The sequence below is a fragment of the Cyrtonyx montezumae genome, unplaced genomic scaffold (genome assembly GCF_038088225.1).
Source record: "Cyrtonyx montezumae isolate F1298 unplaced genomic scaffold, pur_monq_1.0 scaffold_1, whole genome shotgun sequence".
In the NCBI taxonomy this organism is placed as follows: Eukaryota; Metazoa; Chordata; class Aves; order Galliformes; family Odontophoridae; genus Cyrtonyx; species Cyrtonyx montezumae.
Window position 1 is genome coordinate 374446 of NW_027071825.1, and position 24502 is coordinate 398947.

The following is a 24502-nucleotide window of genomic DNA, read 5'->3' on the forward strand; positions in this document are numbered from 1 at the left end:
AAAACTTAAAGCAGTTTAATGTTTCTTAACCAGTAAATCAAACCTACGCTTGCTCCATTATAAAAATATTGGTGAGCACATCTCAGAGGGTGCTCTTTGTGCAGGAGTGTGAGTAGAGGCAGCCACCTCTTACCTGCCTGGCCTGCAGTCAGCCCAGCACAGGGCAGCATCACTCCACAAAAGGAATTCTGAGAGAGAAATACACTAATACCTCTTCAATCTCTTGTGTGCTCGATGGAGGGCTGGCCTGCTGACCCAGGCATCAGACATGGCAGTCTAAGACTATGACCAGGGCTGCACTCCTTCTTTATGCTTTTGCTTGGAAGGAACACTGAAAAGATTCGTGTATATTTTCCTTACAATTACTACAAACTGGCAAGTAATAAATCATCCACAAACAGCAGACAAATTAAAGACAGGACATTTCTTCAAGCACCAGTCCTTCTACAGATCAGATTTATCCTTCTGTCTTTGTAAACAGATTTCATCACGAATTTGATTTCTAAATTTCAGCATGTCTTCTACATCTTTGTAGGCAAGCATTTCTTCAACAGACAGGAGCTTAAAGCCATTCAGTTTAAAAGCTGACACGTGCTGCACAGAATTTAACATGTTCAATGACATTCTAACTGATTCACTTAAACTAGAACAAACAGGAAAAATCCTAGCAGTCCACAACCCAAAGCAGGAGTTATCACCAGAGAAGAGCTGGTCTGAAACCTGCACGCCCCAGAGCTCCAAGCATTCTTGCAGGCTGACTCCAAAAAACTGTAGTACATTTGTATCTGACAGCAATTTCACATTCTTTTTCAAGTCGTCTTCTACGCTGAACACCATACTTACATACTTCACTTGATCATCAATTTTTATACTTAATGAGCTCAGAAAACAGTTTGAAGGTACATCTACTTTCAAGTCTATGTAGGATCCACTAATAATGCAGTTCTTCCCCACCAAGACTTGAGGTCCAATTCTGGAGTATTCAATAACGGACCCAGGTCCTACAGAACACCCAGGCTCAAGTATGCTTTGAATGATACTTGGTGATCCACCCAAGGTCTCAGCTTTGTCAGAAGAGATGCTGAATGACTCAGGCAGTAAATTAAGCTCAAATTTTAGTTTGCTATCAGATGTAAAATGAAACAAATACTCTTGAGTAGTTCCAATGTGATAGAACTTGGAATTGTTTAAGACTATGACATTAAGTGAAGTTCCTTTCAGAAGAGAACAGAGCTTCTGCCGTACTTCTACTAACTGTGATTCCTCTTTGGTCACTTTACTTGTATTTTTTGTGTAATCTGGAGTGGTTCCATGTCCCAGGGCCTGCAGGAAGTCACCATACGCATCTATTTCGCAGCAAAGAGTATCAATCTGCTTATAGAATGTCAGTAATCGTTCCGCAGTGCTATGATCAATGTAAAATATACTGTCTGTATACACGCACTCTGAGCCCTCTTCTGAGTCACCACAGTCTGCAAAGGAACCTAGCTGAGAAGAACTCCTTCTTACACAGACTGCACCACACTGGCGCATGGTCTCGACGTCTGGTTTGTGCAGGAAACGACGGCAAGATGTGTACTCAAGTCCTCCTTTTCCTGAGAAACTGGATGGATCTAAAACGAACACTCCGTGCGTGGTCCCAACTGTCAAATCTGAAGGGTGTGCTAAAGCAGTAAATCCAGGCTTATCAAACGTGATCGTTTCTGTAAGTCCAGTGCTGTAAAGCTCTATGTCATCTGAACAAGTAATGAGAATTCCTGGTTTCATGTGACTTGGGAAATCAATGTACATGGCCAGCTTCAGCTCCAGCATCTGGTAAACAGGATCACCGAAAGGCAAAGCTGTGAAAATCTTGCCCAGTGCACTTGCATTTGGTAAACGCTGACTGTAACCACCTTGAAGAAAAAGACGTGAAATTATACAGAGTATGCATACTTTCTTAGAGAACATATGGCTAGGTAACTTGGTCCTGTGCTACGTATTCCTCAGAAAAGATGTGTAGAACATTATCATATGCCTTCACATATTTATTGAGACAGAGCTGACCTCATGTCCAAAATTCAGGGTGCCTTACGTAGCTTTTATTAAACCTGTGGTTCATTTCATCATCTTTAGCTTCATTCAGCACTGAAATACAATCACTGTCTACAAATATAGAAAATAAACGACTCCTGCTGTTTGCTTGAAAACTAAAGGAGAAAGAATATTCTGACTGATCAAAGATCTGAAGTGCTGAAATGCTTAAGCAACAGTAACATCTCCTGAAGTTCCAGTGGAAATCCAAACCATCATTCAGCTGCACTCGAAATTACTTTTCTAAGGGAACAGTACATCAAAATTCTAACTCTTTATCTATCAATATCATTTTTTTGTTTGTCTGTTTTTAAAGGTAACTTTTTAAAGTGTGGAATGTAAAACACAACGTACCAGAATGAATTAGCAGCACAATAAAAGAAGTCCATTTATCACCATAGATGCTTTCCAGGCACTGAAGAACATGAAGTGTTGATCCACCATTTCCTAAAGGAAAAAATATTTTATTATAAAGAGCAGCAATAACACATGCACTGATACGTGAAGCACTCTGAGACCCGGTTGTGTTTATTAAATGTTGTTTCTTCTGCTGTAGAAAACGAGCTGCCATTTATTTTTAAAAGAGGTAAGAGGGTTTTTTTGTGTTTTTTTTTTTAAACAAACTGTCTGCAGATGCACTGATGTCTATCTGAAATTTCCTGAAGCAGTTCTGATGGAACGCTCCTCCTATCGTACTGCAGCTGATGGAATCACAGTGAGGTCACAGCGAAGGACACCCGAGCAGGGAGGCCCAGTCCTCCTGGGAACAGCATCCGACGCACTCCAACTGGGCCCACTCAGCCCTAAGTGTCAGCTCCTGTATAAAACATCACACGAGTTTACTGCTGACTTCAACCACACGTTCAAAAGGAAAAATGTAACACTTTGGGACATTCTTAGGTGCTTCTAAAACAGCAGGATTTCTGAACATTAATCTATGCCAATTATTTAATACGGCAGACTACTGAGACTGGTTAGCTTCTACATCCAAGTAAACAGCTATAAGGATGCTATGACAGACAACTCTCTTCCAGGTTCTTGCTGCACATTGTTTAACAGATGGAAATCACTGTAAAGCACTAAAGGGTACGCTCTGTGAGTATAAATACACGCAAGGAGCAGGAAAGGCAGCAGCTGAGGGTCGGCCCGGGCTGCTCCCGCAGCCGACGAACCGAGCGGGGCACGCACCGATTTTGGGTCCCGGGGGATCCACGAAGACGTGGTAGCGCACGCCCAGGGGCAGCTCCCCGGCCCGCAGCTTGGCGGCCAGCTGCCGCCGGAACGCCCGCTCCTGCTCCGCGTCGGCGGCGGTGACGGCGACCACGTCCCAGAACTCGCCGGGCCGCACGGCTCTGCCTGTCCAACACAGCGGAACGCGCTCAGCGCCGGGGCCCGGGGCCGCGGAACCCCCACGGCCGCGGATCCGAACCCGCGTCCCCCGCACCTCGGAGCGCGGCGAACCGCGCCAACCGCCGCCCCGTGGCCGCGCGCCGCGCCTCGCTCCGCCCGCCCGCCGCCGCCATAGCCCCGCAGAGCCCGGAAGCGCCGCTCCGCCCGGAAGTGCGCCCTCGTACCTTTGGGCCTCGTCCACTTCCTGGGGGGGGCGGCGCGGAAGTGGCTGCGGGCGCTCTGTGGGGCTCGTGCCACGCGGCTGCCGACGTAACTCAGGGAGTCACAACACAAAGCGAAACACAACACAAACAGAAACACAACACGAGCCCATCGCTTTGCGTATCTGCAAGCAGGAGATCGCAGGCGGCACGATGCACGCTGCTCCGCCGGGTGCTGGGTGCGGGCGGCCCGCGGCACGGCCGTAGGCAGGGCCATGGAGCGTTCACGGACCTACTTGACACCAGCGAGCAGCAGTTCCAGCTCCAGCCCGGCCCTGAGGAAGTTTTGCTACCCAGGGCAGCCCTGCACTCGTGCCCGGGGAGCATCACACCGTCATGCTTGGTCATTCGAGGCCTCAGGCAATGAAAAGGCTTTGACTTAAGAGCTGTAGTTCAAAATGCTGTCGTTCTTTTTTTTTTTTTTTTTTTTTTCCCACCCTTCTCTACCAATAAACAAACAAATAAATAAATAAATATATTTGTCATTTTGCACGTTTTAATTCTTGTCAATAAACAAAAGGAAAGTCAGCATGACAGCACCAATACTGTGAGCTGGCTGTGGCTTCTCGTGTCTCTCGTGAGGGTGTCATCAGCCCCCTGTACCCTGCTGCTTGCCCCAGCCTAATCCTGCAGGTTTTTCTGGAGATCCCTGGTACACGTTTTCCAGTCCTCAGATTTAAGCTATGAGTAATCTGCTATTTAATCTTTTGGTTTGTGGAACAAGAACTGTGCTGTGTGTGTGCTAAAGAGAAAATGAGACAGAGTGAAGCAGGAGGAACACTGCTGTGACTGCTTTCCCCGTTGCCCTGTTGCTCACATCCTGAACTGTGTTATGGTTGTACCCTTCACTAAAGCTATGCCCTCCAGGTTTGTAGTTTACCTCCTGATTAACGGGAATGAGACCTAAAAGAGTTGGTTCTCCCATATTCTCAGCTATGCCCTCACTGCACTGTTAGATCCTTCAGCTTTTGTGGGAGATGCATCTTCTTTATCTCGTGGAAGGCTGCTGCCACAGAAAGCCCTCACCCACTGCCTTCTTTCTCCCGTGCGTCCTTCCTTCTCCCTGGGCAAATCACGGGATTGGCTCTCAGACAGAAAACCCTATACGTGACCTAGCACTGCTGGTCTGACACAGTGACAGCATGCAAAACAATTGTAACTCAAACCTGGCCCAAGGATGACCTCTGTATTCTGCCAAGGTACACCAAGACAGCACTAGGAAAAGTGCCAATTTCATCATTGAAAGAAATGGCTGCAGCTATTTTTTATATCAGATGTGTAAGATAGGAAGCCATTCGTTATTCATATCTTGAGGGGATTTTTTGCTGTTGTTTGTTTAGATTTTTTGGCATGGGAAGAAAACTACTGGAGAAGTTTGCTGGTTTTTTGGATCAGAGGAAGAACCCATGCCATACTGTTAGTGGTGTGCTGCTAGGTGTGGAGCTGCCCCTTGGGGCCTCAGCAACTCCAAAGCTCATCATCAGCTGTGCTCTTTTACACCTGTGATGAACAGAGAATTAATAGGTCATGCACAGAATGTAATTGAGTTCAGTGCACTCCCCTTTAGCTCTTCATTCTCCAGGCTAAGTGGAATAAAAACCAGTAGTGGTGCTGCAGAAGATAAATGGATGACACAGAGCCATGTGAATTGGCTGGGTGTATCTGTCCTGGAGACATGAGGCAGTGGTGTGGTCGTTGGCTGTGCAACCCTCGTGAGGGATTCATCCTGTGCCTGCAAACTGGTGAGATAGACACACCTGGAAAATAAATACAGAGCAATTATTTAACAGCCAGTGTAATTTGCCATAGGAGCAGCCCACTTAGAGATCTGGTCGATCACTTGGAGTCCCTAAATCAAACTGGATGTCTTTGTTCTTGTCAGCCAGAAATTATGGGCTTCAGATAGGAATACTGAATGAAGATGAGCTGTCATATCTGGAAGGTCAGACTAGATAATGACAATGTCTGTGTCTAGCTGTAAATCAGTAAGTACTTACTGTTGTCCTAAATGCCAGTGGGTATGGTTCTGAATGTACTGAAGTTGCAGCCCTGAAGAGCAATTCCTTTGGTCGATTTCTTCCACTGCTAGATTTCTCCCTCGACTCTCCTGTGCTAGGGGATCATGTTAAAACAAGCACATGCATTTCTGAGCATGGCTGTTTCACATAATCATAATGAACCTGAATCCTATCGATGTGTTTTTCTTCCAGGAACAGCACTCTTACATGCTTCCAGCAGAAGACGCATAATCACACTGTTGCCTCAAATAGTCTTCAAACTGTGAGTATTTTATGGCAAAATTTGGTGTCATTTCATAATTGGAACTGAGCTCTCATATAGACTTAATTGCAAAGACATAATGTTCCTTAAAAGCAGTCATTCTTAGAGTTTATAAAACACTGAGAAAATCAGTGGTGCAGATCTGAGCCACAGAGGGCAGAATTCTGCCTGCCCGCAGGAGCTGTGCCATGGGCAGCTCCAACCTGCAGCTGCCACGGGCACAACTTCTGCTTTCATTTGGCTGTCATCTGCTCTGGCACACACAGTTCACTGTGCTCCTGGTTTACTTCATGTGCATTCTTTGTATGTCTGTGTTGCTGTGGAAATACACTCCTGTGCAGAAATCCTCCTCTAGGCCCAGATCAGATCATAGAATAACAAACGTGTGTATTAGTCTTAATTCCACTGTGCTATCAGAAAGAAAGGGAACACAGTTGAGAACATTTGCCTGCAAATAGCCTCCCTTCCTCCTGATTAGTTTTCCTATGCATAATCAATTAATTTGTTACCCATAACTAATTTACTTAGAAAAAAACTTTTGCAAATAGAAAGTATTATTTTATTAAAGCCATATGTGAGGCAAATGTTCAATATTTTTCAGGCAGATCAGCTGTACTTGAAACTTCTTTGTCATTTTTAGTTATCATTTGAAGTTAATATCTGTAATCTATTGGAGAGAAGGCAATTGAAATACTCAGCTTAAGATAAATGATCTTTTTAGCTGGAGTGTAGAGTCCATAATTACAGTGTGAGCAGATTAGGGAAAATCACGTTCTGCCATGTCTCTTGTTTAGCATCTACAGAAATTCTGGCTGCTTATCTAATGCTTGAATGGCCCATCTCCTGCAGTGCTTCCACTGTTTGATGTGGTCTCCCCATTTCTGACACCTTCCACCCTTTGCACAGATTGTTTTTGTGTTCTCAAATTCTGTCTTTTTCATCCGTGGAATGTTTCTAGCCATGTGCTTTGTTAAACTGCTGATACTCCTGTAGGTAAAATGCTTACATTAAACATACATTGCCACGTATTTTAAATAACAGTAATAATAATAACAAACAAAACAACCAGAGAAGGTGTCTCACTGTACATAAAATCATGGCCAAAAACACTGCTAAGTGGTTTGTGGCTGAAAGCAGGGCTGGCTCTGATGTTTCCCAAGAGCACACGCAGGCACAGCCCTGACTGTGCTTTGCCAGGTGACAGCTTCTTGCTTGAGGCAGTTTCCTTCCCCATATTTTAGCTTAGGCCCATGTTTGTTTTCCTCTTCAGGTAAAAACAAGTTATCTGGCAACAATGTTTTAAGGCTAAATGGTATCTAATTTGTCCTAGCAGTCCAGCGTTACAAAAGTAACTCCCTTCTGAAGGGGCATTCGGCCAACTGACTGCACAGATCCTGCTTGCTTAGTCCATGTTCTGCTGTTGCTGTTCCTCAGCACTCCTCACTGCCCCTGAAATTCCCTTGCTGTCAGTTCCCATCTCTGTGCTGAGCTGTGCATGGCACAGTGGCAGCTCCTGGTGCTGGGCACACGTGGCATTGCTGTTTGCTGGGTGCTGAATGCTGGGTGCTGAATGCTGGGTGTATATTGGTCACTGGGAGCCCTCCTGCCACCCCCTCGAGCTCTATGCCTAACGCCCCTAGGTGCCTTCACAATGTGGATATTTCACAGTGTAATCATCTAGATGTGGTTACCCAGCATGAATCCTTATGTGAAGGACTTCATTTACTTTGTGCTTTTTTATCATCCTCCACTGTTTCTTTCCCGGACATATTTAGCAGATATAATTCCATTTCTTCCCTGGTGCTGTCCTTGAACAGATATTGAATTTAAAATGAATCTGTAGAGTGCTCTTCCTTCTGTGACTGCTTCTTACTAATATAATTCTTGCATTTTTTTAAATGTGGTTCCTTTCTAGTCCTCTTTGCCACGTATTACTGTCCTTCTCTAGGTCCAATAAAACCATTTCCCTCAGCTTTACCATGGCCCCTGTCATGGTTTTATGATGCCCCACATTTTGGTGTGTGTGGCAGTGCAGGTGCTGTGGCCAGGCTATCCCTGGGCCCTCTGAGACACCTCCACCATCCCCAGTCTGTGTGTAACTGCTCCCACTTGGCATGGGGACACACTGGCAGCTGCAGCCTCTCCTCATCTCAAAGGGAAAATACCGAGGAGTGGTGTAATTTGCGTGTGGGCTTCAATAAATCCATTACAAACTGCCAGAGGTGCGGGGGAGCTTTTACTGTGAGTTGTGCCCCAGCTGCAAGAGCAAACCCTGAAGGATTGTTATTCATTTTTACCTTTTCTGCTTGTTTTTCACAGCTTAGCGCTTAGTCTTGCTATAGATGTTCAGTGTCAAACAATCAGTTCTTTAAGCGGAGCGACTGCAGGGAGGTGAAGAGGATCCCCCTCTTTTCTGTGGGACTGCTGACGTTCCCTTCCCAGCAGATGGCAGCATGAATTCAGGCTTTCTACAGAGTTCAGCTCTGAAGAGCGAAGGAAATGCTTCGGAGGTTCAAAACGCCCTCTTACAATGTTGTTTACAACCATGATTTTTTGATAGAGTCGGGAAAGATTTGATCACTATTGATCTTAATGTTAATAAATGCTTTAAGAAATTCCCGTGGAGAAGCACACAGCAGGAGATCAGCCGAGAAATGTCGGGGAGGACTTGGAAGGAGCTCTCAGGTGCTTCCAGACCTGCCATGCCTATAGGAAAAGCAGTGCTGGGCCGTTTCCACTCCGCAGGGAACAGAGGTTGGTGCCTCGTGTCCCTTGGGTATGCTCAGCGAAAAGTGGTGCTAATGTGGGAGACAAAATGATTATTTTCCACCACTCTTAGCTGTAGTTTCAATATCATTATTAGGAATTATTCTCTTTCCAGGCAGTGTCAGGACAGCAGAGCTGGTGGGTGCAGCACTCCTCATGGTAAGGGGGGCTTTTACATACAACTGTGTGTGATTTTCCACTGGGAAATGCTCTTGCAGGGTGTATGAGCTTGCTCAGATTTTGAAGATAGAGAAACAAGGCAGAGACTAATGTCAGTGCTGGCAAGATGCAGTGGTTAGGGCTGATATACTGTGGCTGGCTCATACCTGGCCCAGGGAGCTAGAGGCAGCTTGTGTCTTTATTGTTTGCGTTCATTTTATAGCTGTTGGCAGATACCAGAAGAGCTAGATGAGGACTTCTTTCTTATTCTGTTACCAAAAAAACCCACAAAAAAAGCAGTGTACTATTTCTATGGGAACACCATGTACTTATGTGAACCAGGAAAGTTTTATCCCCTGCTCATGTGGGGAACAAAGCCCCACCAGCTGTCCTTAAAATGATCTAGGTATCCGTATGCACGCTCATCCTATAATGGTACACACGGGCAATTGTCAGCCCTCACCCCACTGATGTCCAGAGGCAGTGGTGTCTGTGGGCAGGTAATGTCATGCAGTTTGTGAAGGGCTGGCTGCAAACTCTTTATGTCCCTTGTTCCTTCTGCTCCAGATTTGAGCACAGATGTGCAGAGGAGTACTGATGGATGTTACCACAGTCCAACCAATGGATTTAATATTATTGCTCCTCATCATCCCCTGCTGCCAAGGAGCAGAGAACAGCTGTGGGCAGGAGGGTTCTCTGCTGGCTGGAGGTGCTTTGAGAAGGTTCATGTGAATGAAGAAGATATGTACCAAGGCAAATCCGTAATATTTATCTGTAATACATAGGTATGTATAGCTGTGTGGGTGTGTACACCCCCCCACATGCTGCCTTCCCCTCCTGGGTTGGATCCTGGTGGCTCTGAACCTGGAAGGAGCCCAGAGTGCTGTGCCCTGACCCCTTTCTGCTGCATGAACAGAATGAGAGCAGCCCATTCCAGTGTTAAAGGAATGATGTGGTGTGCCCACAGCCAGTGTGGATGCAGAGACATGTGGCCTGGCTCTTGATAAGCAGTGCTGCCTTTCATTACAGCTTACAATGGTGAACAGCGTGGAGCCATTCTCCTGGGGCAGGTGGTGTGTGGGATGATGCTCTTGCTCTTCTCAATCTCTGTTTTTCCCAAGAGTCTCCTGTAGATAAAGCTGTGCAGTGTATCCTGCACACCTGTCTGCAGGGCTGCTGACCTCCTGCTGGCAGCCAGTGCTGGTCCCAGCCTGCTCAGCTGCTGCAGCCCGCAGAGCCGGCGCGCAGCGTCCTGTGAGCAGCAGATAAGGCAGGATCGTGCTGAACTCTTCTTGGGCAATTTCTCTAATGTATTAGGCACAAACAATCTTTCTTTCAGAGTCAGGCATGTGTGTCTCATTCTAATTATTTTTTCCTCTTTAGCCCATTTCAGTTCAAGTTGTTGCCACAAGCAGTAGTGATAATATTCTCTTCCCATTGTTACTATAGAGAGGGGATCTACTATAATTATTTCTTAAATTGAGGTTTTCTTTCATCGGAAGTGTTAAAACATCTAGGTGAATGATAATGTATTCATACATCTCTCAGAGGATTCATTCTCTGTCTGGGCACAACTGCTCCTTCCATCTTGGTCACAGCAGGACCTGTGTGCAGGGCAGGGAGCAGGGACAGGTGTGCTGGAGAGCTCTGATGCACCATGGCAGCCTGCGGAGTGCTGCGTCCCGTGTGCACACAGAGCTGCAGCCCTTTTATTGCAGAACTTTACAGAGCCGCAGCTGAGTCGGTGTATGTGAGATGTGGTCATCTCAGACCTGATCTGAGCACTCCATTATGCTATGGGGTGCCATTGGCTGTCAGATGTGGTTTAGTATCCTGTTTCCAATACAACCATCTTTACAACTTTCCTGCTGCCCGGGCAGGGCTGACGTCAGCCTCCACACCAGCTTGTAACGCAGCTACAAGGAGGTGGATGAAGATGAGTTTCAGTAGAGAGAAGCTCACACTGGTAAGTCAATGGAACTGCAGCTTTGTTGAGGCTACAGTGGGAAAGCTGAGCAAAGAGGCACAAAAGCAATGGGCCAAATTGTCATTTGATGTGTTTATTTATTCTGGTTCTTCTTAGGACTTGGAATATCATCCTATTCTCCCTTCAGAGTCTTTTTCTCTGAGTACTGAAGATGCTGAGACCTCTCCTTGGAAACTGAAGCACTGCTCAATGTCACCAAAATTGCTGCGGAGCAATAGGAGCAGCCTCTCCTCTAATGCCTTAGTGCAGCTGGAGAGCAGCACTAGTGCAGCGTTTCTATGGGTCTCCATGGGGTGTCCAGTGTGCCCCGTCACATCTGAAGCACACAGCTGGAGGGTGCTCTGCTCTGCCTGCACACCCTGGCAGGTGCTGAACCTGCTGATACAGGGCTTGCTGGGACGTGGTCTGAGTCCTAGCTCAGCAGCCTGCTTGGCGTAGGAATGCGCTTCATTAAGTGCCTGGGATTTAGGGGACTGAGTCTTTTCCCTAAAAATAATAATAATAATAAAAAAAAAAATTTACAAATAGTAGTATTAATGGCTCTCTGTTTTCCTGGCCCCATCTTCAATAAAAGTCTATTGAAACTATGTCAAAAAGGGTAAGTAACAGTTGGCTGTATAATTAAAGCTTCCTATTTAATCTGGGGCACTGCAAGATCAAATGAATTGAGATTTCCCCTCCGGATATATTACCTTACTGAAAGCTGTCAATATTTTTTAACTGCAAAGTCAGTAAGGATGTTTTCTTCAAAGAATGGGAAAGTTGTAAGTCACCTCGCTATGGGATGTTAGTTATAGAAGAGAAAAGTGAGGACTAAAGAGAAAGATTATTGATTGCTTGGGGGAGAACAGGCAGTGCCTCAAGCGCCAGATGCTTCTTAAATGTTTGGCGGTGCTGTCCTGAGCCCTTTGGTTACAGGTTCATTGCCAGCATTTCATCCTGCAACAATCTGTGGTTAATAAAAGGATGGAGAACGTTATTGACGGCCCTTCCTATGAAAACAGTGGGTGCCTGATTTCAGCCTCCTCATCACATCCTTAAGGAAAGAAGAAGCAGGTGCAGGGAGCCCTGCACAGCTGGGGAAGGAAAGGAGCTGCAGCAATGCTTCTGAGTGCTGCTTCAAACAGGTTCCAGACAGTGCAGAAGAGCAAAGCAGCTTTTAGAGTGTGGGAAAAAATAAATATTTTTAAAGGATTTCAGCTTAGTTAACATAAAACATCTTGATTTATGAGAGTCTAATTATTACAATCATTAAAAGACCGTGATTATCATTAAAAGGCTATTATCAGAAATGAAATGCTAAAAAACAAATGGTATATATAAAATAGGATCATGCATATTTCATAGAACACATTGTACCGCAAAATAAGTTGTCAGGTCACCATGGCAATGCCTTTTAAGTTACCCTTTTTGATGCCTTATTGCACAGCTCTGCATGTTACAGTGCCAAGCCCTCAGACGTGCCCAACACTCATGAGTTCCAACTGAGAACGAACATAACGGGGCAATTATACACCTAGTGGCCTCTTGCATATGTAAATACTGCTTGACCAGCACAGGACACGTCCTGCACAGTTGTTGGTGTTCAAAATGAAGCTGGCAGGTGATGAAGGTCCAGCTCTGGCCTCCCCAGGACCTCCTGCAGGACAGGGCTGTCCCAGCTCGCTCAGCCCCCCAGCAGGACAGGGCACTGCTGACATAGCTGCACGAACAGCTTCATCTTCTTGACACCTGCTGGTTAGCATTCAATGATTCGGTGCCTCATAAGCTTAACTTCCAATATTGTGTTTTCCATACAGTTCCCAGTACAAAGCATTTAAGCTTCAAAAGTACATGCTTGGATCTCACAAACCACAGATGTATTTATTTAAGACCTAGATTGCTTATACTTCTAGGTACCCCCTAATGAAGGAAGTCTTCAGAATGTAATTAAGGCAATATTAGTATTTTCATTTTAATTAAATTCAAGGCTAAGATAGGTTGGAATGGTTTTATTATAGACTATGGGTCTCCTCTAGATTGTGTTTCTGAGTGGGATGTCTGTCTGCAACAGCTTTAGAAAAGGAAAGGAGTGACTTCTGAATTATGTTCATGCACTTACATTTCATAATATCTTTATAGATATTCTCTTCCTTATTCATTTGAGGGGTGTTGTCTAATTTTGTGTCACAGAGATGGCAATAAGTCTGATAAGATCCAACTGGGATTAAAATAAATTCTGTTTTGTATCTGATCTTAGGAAAGCAGAAGAGATGTCTGTGTGGTGGGTGTTGAAGTCTCATTTACTCTCACTGCATTGCCTCGAATGGAAGCAAGTGCTCAGTCCTCATGTGGCAGAGGGTGTTTTGTCACAAATCCTCCCCGGATGTTGAGGAGCCCAGAGGTGCAGTTATCCAGGTGAATTTCTTCCTGGTGGTGTGGAACTCCTTGTAAACATCCTCTCCTCTGTCACACTTTGCTCTCTGGGCATTTCTTCTTTCCCTCCCTGCTGTGCTCTGGCCACCAGCAGCCTGCATGGCCTGACTCCCAATGCTGAGAGATCCGCACGTGTAAACCAGCATCACTCCCTGACACCTGGAGAAGATGCCCTGGCAGAAGTTGCTGCCTGGAAAAACACACCCTGCAAAATGCCTGGTGTCCTGCCTCGTCCTGCGTCGGGGACAGCTCAGAAAACAGCCTTGGAGATGGAGACCTGACTGCTCCAAGCAGGGAGTCTGTGTCTCCTTTCTCTCCCAGTGTTTCAACAAGAAGCAACATAATCTTTTCCTTCTCTTTCTTTCTTTCTTATTTATTTATTTATTGTGCTCTGTTTCTGTGTTTCCTTAGCTTTTAGGGAAGTTTTCCAGATCGATGTGTAGCTGCAAGGTGAAGTCAACGCTTGGTATGCACAGGGCTAGGTTTATATCCTCACCCAAATGGGGATTACAACTTGGCCATCCCAGGCACATCCCTGCAGCCCCTTGTTCCAGCAAGGCTGAAGAAAAAGGGCTGGAAAAAGGGGAGAACATGAGGGGCAGGAAGAGATCCAGGCTGCAAACAGCAAAAGAGAAGGAGCTGGGGAAGATTTCCAGGGGAGCTCTGTATTCTCCCATTATGAGTGATGTTTTGCACTTCATTTTTGTGGTTCAGTACAGGTTTTACTGCTTCAATATGAGAAGTAGGAATCCTATACATTTAAAGGGATTATCCTATGTCTAACATTGTTAATATCTGATTAGATATCGATTACTGAGCTGAAAAACTGGGGGAGAGGAGATAACTGCTAAGTGCAGCTCTTTATGTTAATCCATTAACACATTCAACAAGAGAGGTAACACTTATTTCCTGAAGGTCCTTGAGCACCTTCTTTCTTGCTGTGTTTGCTGTACCAAATCCTCCAATTTCCCAATTGAAAAATACGATTCATCAAATTGCAAAAAATAAAAAGAAAACAATAAGGATTTACATGGTTTCTGTTAATTCATTCTTCCAAAGTAGTATGTTTGAAGGATTTTGTCAAATAATTCTTCCTCCCAGTTTTCCTGCTGGTGCCTCGTGTGTTGCTAGCACACTGTGTTAGCCAAGTCCAGGCCTGCAGAGCCGAGGAGCTGGTGCTGAGCACTGTGCCCTGTGCCACCCTGAGAGCATTCTGGGACTGACTCCCTCCTGGCCCAGTGTTTAGGACAGAGACACGCTGCAGGAGGAACCCAGAACTCCCACTTGAGGACTGCATGCTCATGTTCTAACTGGCATAGGATGTCATGCTCCTCCAGGGCTCTCCACGCTAACCCAGGAAGAGAACTGCTACCAAATCCTTCCTGCTCTCCTTCTGCCTGCTGTGTATTGCATGGACTGTGGTTGTTTGCTCAGGATTAGCAGATCTAAGAGGCTGAGAATGGAGAAGAACTTCTCATGTGTGAATGCAGGTGAAGGATGAGTTCGGGTGGGAGTTGAGCTGAATGTGAAAGAAGATTTTCAGCTCATTCTTGTGGTGTTATCTTCTCTCTGGTTGCAGGCTTGTCTACAACTATAGGCGAACTGTAGTGTTATGTGCTCGAAAGCAGCTGTAACTGCAGTGCCTGCCTACACCCAAACAGCACACCCTACAGATGGGGCAACACTGCAAACATGTAATTACCACAATTAGGGTGCCTTCAGCAAGCTTCAAGGTGACACTGCAGTCACTCAGAAATTACACAGCTGTGTTAGTGACATTCATGTCATCCTGACACAATGGTGACATTAGCATCTAATTATCTTGTAGTCAATTTAACATCAGTCACATCCTGTATTTCATGCATTGTACAGCCTTGACTAACTGAATCTCCTGGGGGCATTAAATAAGTTCAGATCACCAAGAGCTCTGGTGACTGAGGAATTTTTCAATAAATTTGGTGGGCGTCACAGGGCTGAACTTTGTGTTTGAGTGACAGGGAGTTCTGCTGCCATAATGCCTGGATAACTGGGATGTTCCTGATGGTGAGAATGAATGGAAAGGAAAAGCTTGGACTCAGAAGACTGGATAGACACATCCTCATGGACACCTGACTTCCAGAAGCTTCCCAGCATGCCTGGACTTGGTGTCTGCAGAACACAGTGGAATGAAGCGGAGAAAATGCTGTGAGGATACAGGATGGAAACTGAGATAGGAGGATCCCCATGAGCAGCCAGCACAATTACAGCTGTTAAGCACTGCAATAGACTCCCCAGGGAGGTGGTTGAATCAACGCCACTGGATGTGTTTAAAAACCATTTGGATGTGATGCTCAGGGACATGATACAGCAGAGGGCTGTTAGAGTGAGGGCAGTATGGTTGGGTCATGGTTGGACTCGATGATCTTTAAGGTCTTTTCCAACTGGAGTGATTCTATGATTCTATGACCTGACTTATAAGAGCTCAGCTTTCTCTTCTTGGTAGGACACCACAAATTTCTCAGTAGCAGCAGCTGAAGCCAGGGTATCGTGATGTTATTGCACGAGATGGTGAAGCTTCGTTTATACGAGCAGAGGGCAGGGTGATCATCGCCATTGTTACTGAAGGTGGATCACTTTGTTCAGGCACCCATGATCCCACTGAGGCTGCTCAGGCAGTAGGAGCAAATGGCCAGCAATGCATGCCACAGAAAGAAACCAGCCCCGATGGGAGCTAGATAAATGTTCTGCTCTAAATAACGGAATGGCCAGCTATGCAACCCTTAGGACTTTAAATTCTGCACTACTGTGAGATGTTCTTTGTGTCTAGGTGAATTTTTTTGAGTAATGTGGAGTTCTCTGTAAGAGCATGCACATTTAAACAATTCTGCTGCCATCAATAATCAGCATTCCTGAAGGACAACTGATTTTCAGGGTTCTTGAAGACCAGCAGTTTGAATGCTTTCCTGCATTTAATTAGATAACAGCTGATGTATTTCAGAACTGTTTCTCCCCCAAGAACCGTTTGTTTTAAATGTCAAGTTTTCTGTTTCTCAATGTGCCCCTTTATTTTTTTCCACAAAACATTTCTGATTTCAATTGATCTTCCCTTGCTATTAATGTCTTCTTTGTTGTTTTACTCAAAGCTGAGTATTATAAATTGATATCTGAATCCAATGATACTCATATTAGAGCTCATAACAGAAAACAAAACTAGAAATGGATACTGCTTTACATCTCACTATTACTGAAACGAGTGGTTTTCTTTCTTCTTTTAATGGGTGACTTGATTTGGGGATGGTTTTAAGCAGGTACCCTGTGTAGGTAATCACACTGGAGGGCCATCACCTTGCTTACTGCTTACAGTCGCTTATGGTAATTGCAGAACCCAGTTTTAATGACATGGTTAGTAACAAATTGCACTGGCTACTCAGAGCAGTTGTCCTGATGTTATAAGTCAGCTGCTTAGATAGTCACAGGGGAAATCTTATCGTTATTCACAGAGACAGAGAAACAAACATTAAATTTAATTGCACCACCAAGCACCAGAGTCATAATCTTTATATGACAGTTAATGCTTTCATTACTTATCAATTCACTTATTACGTTACCCTTTCAAACAGCTAAGCATCTAGGAAATAGGAGTAGATCTCTCTCTTCTATGTATGTAAAGACAGATAAATGGCAGAATATGATTGAATAAGCATACAGAATAATTTTATTTTATATGAATAGTTTTACTAAGTCCTGATGTCATCTTTATATATTCAATGAAATACATTTTCCTTTCAAATTTTAAAAGAAGTTTTCATCCATCTCACATGAGCCTTATTTCAACAAAGCCTGCAGTGCCTCGTTAGAATTTAGCAGACGCTAAAGCAGGTCTTTTTTCAGAAGCATTCTTGGCACATACCTGATTTGTACAGCTGGGTTTCACAGTGTATTAATTCCTCCTGGCACGACCAACATGTACATGAGTAATCCCATATCTGTCAACAGTGTCTATGAGTTGAAAATTAGTTGTGTCCTTCAGCACTTCCCTGATTTCCCCACTGTCCTCCTGGAGCAGTGGGCTGCTTGTGTCTTGGGCAGGTGTGCAGTTTGCTGGGTGAGGAGCTGCTGGGCTCCAGGGCACTGCGAGTGCATTTCCTGGCTGCTCACCAGAGATGCCCCCCAGGGCTGAGTACTGGGGACAGTTTTATTTGATGTTTCTATCATTGATCTGGATGAAAGGGCCCAGTGCACCCTAAGTCTGCAGATGATACCAGCTTAGGTGAGGACTGTCAGTCTGCTTGAGGATAGGAAGATTTTGCAGAGGGATCTGATTAGGCTGGATCAGTGAGCTGAGCCCAACTGTGTGAAGCTGAGCAAGCGTAAGTGCTGAGTTCTGCACTTGGCCTATAAGAGTCCCATGCAATAGTGCAGACCTGGAGAAGAGCAGCTGGAAATGCGCCAGGCAGACAGGGACCTGATGGAGCTGAACAGCTGGCTGAACAAAGGCCAGCAGTGTGGCCAAGAAAACCAATGTCATCCTGGCTGGCATCAGAACTAGTGTAGCCAGAGGAGCAGGGAAATGGCAGTCCCCTTGTATATGGCAGTGTGGGACTGCACATCGAGTGCTGTGTTCTGTTTTGAGCCCCTTCCTAGCGGAAGGATGTTGTGTTGCTCAAGTGTGTGCAGAGAAGAGCAACTAAGCTGATGAATTGTGGTGGTTCAGTCTGAAGAGGAGGAAGCTGAGGGAAGGCTACACTGCTTTCTATGTGAAAGGAGGTTTTTGATCTCTTCTCAGAGAGAAGAGAATCAAACAGCAGAAAAGTCACATAATTGTTTCACGAAGACCTTTCAGAAGTTGCTTTATGTAGAACCTAACTGTAGTGGTCATTTCACTCTAGTTCCCAATATCCAATTTTTTAAATTATCAAACTATATCTGATAACAAAAACATAACCACGGGTGGATCAGTCTGCACAGACACCTGGCAGTAGCTCGTGAAGGGTGTGCAGTGAAGCCTGCTACATGGCATTGCTTATGGGTTCTGCTTTGCTGCAGTGCAGTTGACAATCTAGCTTCTCACTGAGCAAGTAACTCAAAGAATGTGTGAAAATTTCTGTTTGATACCTGGAGATAAATTAGGTTTGATCATATTTTCTACTACCCTTGCAGATATGCATAGTTGATAGAGGCAAAAAAAAAAAAAAGGTAATACTAATTTGTCTGCTTGGTGTAGGGAGCACAGGTAACTGCTGAACCTCTCTGTTTCATGCTGGCATCAGACAAGTTATATCCATATTTTTGCCTTTAATTAAGATGGGGGATTGTTTTCTTTGTTCCCAGCAATGATACCAGCGACGTATCCAACAGCAGGCACAGTATGTGCCAGCTTTCTTCTGATTCAGTATTTCTTGCTTTGCACCTTGAATTAAACTCTAAAACTGAAACTCTTCAGCAGTCTGAGGCTTTAGAGTATTTTTGAATCATTCTACTGTTGGTAATAAAGCTTTCACATGGAGTAAGAAGGAGATGAACATTATAATAGGCAGGTTAAGTGGCACAATAATTGAACCTGCTAACAAACTAGGGGAGAACCCTTTCTGTAATAATTTATTTGCTTTGCATAATACTTGAGTCTAAAGCAAACTTTCTTTAGTGAGCTGTTGATGTGTGTATACTTGATATGCCACGTTAATAAAACACATGAAAACTGAATAATCGGCAGGTTGTGCTCTTAACGCGCAGCCTTGCTGCTTCCCAGAGTGTGCATAGAAAATGAAGAGTTCAGTGATTCATATACTGTGCTTTGTACTTGGCAGAATTCAGGAAGCCAGGGTAATCCTGCCTTCTAATGAAAGATCTCCCTGAAGTAAACCCTTCATGAAGAACAAGCCCTCCTAAATGAGAGGTGCCAGGAGCACCAGTTCTTGCTGTTTCCAACCAGCAGCTCCCTGATGTCACTCTCTGGCTCCTTGGTCATTACAGTCACCATCACCCCTCTGGGACTGTTGGTGGCCATGGTTTTGCTCACACTGTCAGCTCTGCTGTGCTCCTGCTGATACTTCGCTGGTGCTGAGCTGTCCCCACTGCAGGTGATGGTCCTCGAAGCAGGTCTGATAGCTGCCTGGGCTGCCCCTTCACCCAAGGTCAGCGGTCAGCACTGCGTTGTCACAGTGCTGACCTGCCCACAGGGCAATAACACTCTCTGTCCCTGTGCTCTGCAGCTGCACAGTGAACCCAACACTGGAGATATGTTGTCATCTGGTGGTGAGAACCAGCTCTAAGCACCTCCGTGTGGCCTCATCTACCACCCCCATCACTGTCTTCAGGTGGAGAACAGCAAAAACAACTTGGTGAAATCACACTCTGGGTCCAGGATCTTCATGCTTCTGTCACTTTTAGTACAGCATCCAACCTTTAGCACACTTAGCAAGCAACAATACAATAGCAGGTTACCAACTTCATTTCTTTTGTTGCGTAGTTTCTTTTTAACTCTCCACCGATGGTGGTTGCAAGGCTGGCTTCTCGGCTTCACTTTGTGTTTGTTTCGGGAGCAGTAGACAATGCCAGCATGAAAGTTGGTGTTCAGCCCTTCACAGGGAAATGCAGGGCAGTGGGGAGCCGTGCTGGGCTGGTTTGGGTGAACCACACCTGGATGAAGACACTGCCTGTGGGCTCTGGGTGCTCTGTCATGAGGGGTGGCCACGGGCAAGGCCTGGCTGGATGGCAGCTGCTGGTGGCCCTGGGCTTGAGGGATATCACTGAGGTCTTTTCCACTCTTAATGATTCTGTATTTAAATTATTCTTTAAATTGTGAGCACAACTGTGACAATCACAGCGGCAGAGATAGTGTGTTTTTTCCTACCAAAATTGCGCTCAGTATGGCTATGACAGAATGACTTATCAGAGCTATACTTCATGTATTGACTTCTAATCTACAGGGCTTAAATGTGCCTCTTAATTGTACATGAGATTTATGAATGTAGTGTTAAATTGCTTGTCTGGGAGTTTTTCATTAAATAACAACATGTAAATTGCAAAGCTTTCCCAAAGTTTACAGAACACTTGTCTATAGTTCTATCAGTTCCCTATGAAGAGCCAGGCAGTGCTGTGTTACCATCATTTGTCTGTGGGGGTACTGGGGAAATAGTAGAAATTAATGCTAGCATAGATTACTCAGTACACAAGCTTTTGAAGGCAGAATAAATTTGTTTTTTCCCCCACTTTTTCTGTCCTTGTTTCAGGGATCACTGTGGTTTGCTTGCACTCCTGGGCTGGGAGCACAGCGGCCGGTTGGCAGCCCTGTGGAGGTCTGCAGTGCCCCAGCCAGTTCTGCACCTCCATGGGTCACAAAAAGGTGAAAGCTGCTGTTTTAACAGAATACTTTTTGTACAAGAACTTAATTCAAGGCAATCGGGGTAATTTTACTTCAGAATATTATTGTCCACGAAAAGTTATAGTGAGGTTTAAGTAACCTCCTTTAGATTCACAGCTGTTGTTAATTTCGATCAGCTTTTGCTCAGTGTCTTCTTGAGAGGGAGCATGACTGCTTGGGGAAGTGTTGGTCCCATTTTGCTTGCAGTGCATTTGCTGCCATGAGGGCGATGCCACTGCTTAACGTGGCACTCAGCAATATTTGCAGATGTGTGACTGCAGTGCTCACTTACCCATCTCTTTGTGGCACTGACTGTTCAGAACGTGTAATTTCTGGAGGAAGGTGCTTCCAGTGCGGACATGGTGCCAAACTGCATTGGTGAGCAGAGCTGTGCTGGGGAAGCATCCCTGTGGCCGCTGCAGGCACGGCGTGTCGTGGGAGAGTGCCTGCAGGAAGAGGAGGAACCCAATGTCTGTCACATGCGGAATGCATCAGGAGAAAGTCACCTGTCATTTCTGTCTTTTTTTTTTATGAGCGTTATGATTGGATTCTTCGGCAGCGTGTCCTTCCAAGGTTAATCAGGTTTGGAACCTGGCCATGATTTCAGTCTAGTTTCTAAGTGACATGAGTGGTTACGTGGTTAAATAGTTGCCACATCCTATATGTGGCCAATGACAACGGAGACTGTAAAAGAAAAATGCTAGAAATCCCTGCATGAATTAGAAAAACAATTTGCTCTGCTTGTGCTAATACTGATTTTGATTTTTACTTCCTCTTTAGCAATTTCTGGCTAATGAATTTGTTGGCAAGAATACTTGCCAAAAAAAAGAAAATTTTGGTCAAATGTTGTAAAATTTTGATGGCATACAAAATGAGGGTTTATGTATTCCAGAATATATTTGCTAGAGCCCATTTCAAAGGTTTATCTTGCCAAGAGAAATATGAAACATAATGTGACTTGCTTGCAAACGGGCAGTAGACAATTATTTCTGGGATGTATTAATGCAGGACTAAAAAATAAATACTACTTAAAAGCAAATTGTGGTCTCTCAGGCAAAGGCTTTTGAGCAGTTATTTTCTATATTTTATTTACGTGGCTTGCAATGCGTGTTGTGACTTCTTAGAACTTCACAGCTGAGTGCAACTCATGAGCTCATTTAGTGGTATCAACGCTCATGTCTTCCATGGCTGAGCAATCAGAAAGCAACGTGACCACTGTGAGTCCAGCAGGACGTGTGGGCTAGCTGGTTACCCATACGTCTGCTCCAACCCCTGCTCCTCCATGGCTGGGAGCAGCAGTTGTTGTTTTCTGTCCATTTGTCCAGCCCTTCCCAATCGTACCTCTCAAAGCATTGTACAAAGTAGACCAGTAGTGTCACCCCATCATTTCCAGGTGGGAAAATCACAGCCACAGAGCTCCCAGCTAGAGGCAGACACATCTAGGGTCTGGATGAACCTCTGCTGCATTTGATGTCATCAGAGTTATTTTAATTTTAAGCCAATTTTTTGTATTGTCAGACTCAATATCATCAGTGTCACCATGATGCCTATCTGCAGCAGGGCCATCGCTGCTCTGACACCGTGGTCGTGGGTGTCACTGCTGATAATTTAAGCCTGACATTTGGAAGATTAATTTACCATGAAAATGACCCTCAGGAGACTAGTTCAGACACAGGATGAATCATACTTGAAAAATTGGATGTCTCATTGTTTCAGAAGTTCTAATTAACTTTTTTTAATCATCAGAAGTAGTGGCGACAGATACATCATGGCTGCCCATATCATTCCACTGGGATGGCCACAGGGATCGTGGCCCTGGCTCCCATTCTCTGGTGGGTGGGTTGGCATCTGTATTGTGCTGGAGCTGGGTTGGTCTGTTTGCATCACCCACATTTTCACTACGAAGGCTGAAAAGTGTATGTTGGATGGAATTAGAGACAAATTGTTTATAAATCATATTTTTCCGGATAGCTTTATCAAGTATTATTGCAAATGTTTTTAAGCTCTTGTGAGCTCTACATTCTCTCAGGAACCAGAAGCATGAACTGAGCAGCAGGCCAATGGTGCATTTAAACACGAGTGCCTAGAAGCCTCTGTGAATTGCCATGTTTGTTGAGGTAAGACAGTAACTGATAATGGTCATCTGTAGGTTCAGATGCCAAGGTGCTAGAAGCAGGTTGCTTCCATGGGGAGACCTCTGCTGTGAAATCTGTTGTTTGAGCAGGATCTCTGGGACAGGTCTGTGCCCAGCCAGTATAACAACGTCTCTTCCACAGTGAGGTGAAGCTCTGAGTTTGCTCTCAGCAGTACTGCTCTCTTCTGCTTCACCGTGGCCCCGCTGCACCTCTGCTGTTTGTGCTTCAGGCTCCTGCACTTCCTCACCTCTGTGCTCAGCAGCCAGATGCTCCTGAAGCCAGAGCTGTCAGCTGTACCTGCAGACTCCCCTCTCCCTGTCAGTCCTGAGGCACTGCTGGCTTTTTCTCTCTTCATTCCGTATGTAACAGCTCTGTCTTGAGTTGGTTGAACTCCTGATGGCTCCTGCTTGGAAACTTGGCACTGGTGGAGCTGGAGAACAGACAACTCATGCATTAGATTTCATAGAACAGCTTTTCTTTCTGAAGAAAAAGACACCCAAAAACCTACATTCACAAAAAGCATTTTGTAGCACGTGTCAAATCCATCTGCACGTGTGAAACATGAAAGGGAGGTAACAACTGTTATTAAAATGGAAATGCAAAAATTCTATAATAGATAGGGAACTCAAATGACCTGGTTTTGGCAACAGCCAACCCTACGGTTCCCAATTTATGGGTCTATGCACACAGTAAATACATCTCCATCAGCAGAGGGGAGCCCTGGCTGACATTTGCGAGCTGCTCTGCGCTCTGTGCTGGGGCTGCTCGCAGCCACCGCTCCCGGGCCGGGCAGTGGCTGTCAGCCAGGGCTCACCAGTGACCTCCCAAGTTCATTTGCTTGTGCTCACTAAACTAAATTCTGAGTGCAGCGCTTCCCTGCACCATCTCCTGTGGAATTTTATCTGAGCTGGTGTGTGGGTGTGTTACGTGAAGGCAGAGTTTTCTGGCCACTGAAAGCCATTGTTTAACAGATTTGTGCTTGTAAAAATGAAGCTGGAAGCCTACTAGGATTTTCTAAAAATTCAATTGTTTTGGAAATATGCTTAGTTCTTTATTAACATCAGTATTTTTTTCAACTTAAAGGCTGTGCAAACTGCGTTCAGAGCTGGGACACATGGTCAGGATGCAGTGGTGGAAGTATGAGAGCCCCAGGTGAAGGAGGAAGCTGCTGTGTGCCTGGTGAGAGGTTCCTCCTGGACGGGGAAATGCCACTGGTGCAGCTACCTGTTAGACCCAGAAGCTGCTGTGGAAGGCTGTCGCCTTTTAGTGCTCCTTAAAATATCTTACAGTCAGAACAGTGTCTGTCTGTGGGGAGCTCAGGAAATCGGTGCTGTGCAGCAAGAGTAATGTGAGCACTCAGAGCAAAGACATTAGTGGACAATGTAATAAGCAAGCGAGCAAATGAATACCTGGAGCCATTTATCATGAATGGGAGATGCAGGCAGAGCTCTCTGCAGCTCTGTTACAGGGAAAAACAGCTCCATGACAACTTGTCTATCAGTGTCAAGGAGGCTCTCTAATTTACTGACGTCTGGAGATAGCTGCCTCTGGGGGAAATAAAGACCATGGTTATCCACTCGGGCGCCAAGCAATGTGCAGAACGTGCTGTGTGCCGCATGGATTGGTGCTGGTAGCACTGTGCCAGAGCAAGAGTCCTGCCTGTACATGCTGTGCTGAACATACCTTTCTTGAGAACGACTCTGGAGATCTGCCCAGATGGTGTACGACATCCACA

At 45.2% G+C, this 24502-nt stretch overlaps 1 protein-coding gene across 1 annotated transcript; it reads right to left on the reverse strand.

The window, feature by feature from the left end:
• On the reverse strand, nt 1-3596 carry FPGT (fucose-1-phosphate guanylyltransferase). Its single transcript, XM_065737781.1, has 4 exons — nt 3518-3596; nt 3262-3429; nt 2428-2520; nt 1-1895 (listed from the first exon to the last, which is right to left on the reverse strand). Exons 1-4 carry the CDS (start codon nt 3594-3596, stop codon nt 445-447), a joined length of 1791 nt encoding a protein of 596 aa, XP_065593853.1. The 3' UTR covers nt 1-444.
• Between the last annotated feature and the right edge of the window lie 20906 nt (nt 3597-24502).

Coding starts and splice junctions, on each gene's coding strand:
- FPGT (XM_065737781.1), bottom strand. CDS start 3,596: ATGGCGGCGGCGGGCGGGCGGAGCGAGGCGCGGCGCGCGGCCACGGGG. Junction 2,521..3,261: donor TCCCCCGGGACCCAAAATCG/GTGCGTGCCCCG, acceptor TTTTTCCTTTAG/GAAATGGTGGATCAACACTT. Junction 1,896..2,427: donor TGTGCTGCTAATTCATTCTG/GTACGTTGTGTT, acceptor TTTTTCTTCAAG/GTGGTTACAGTCAGCGTTTA.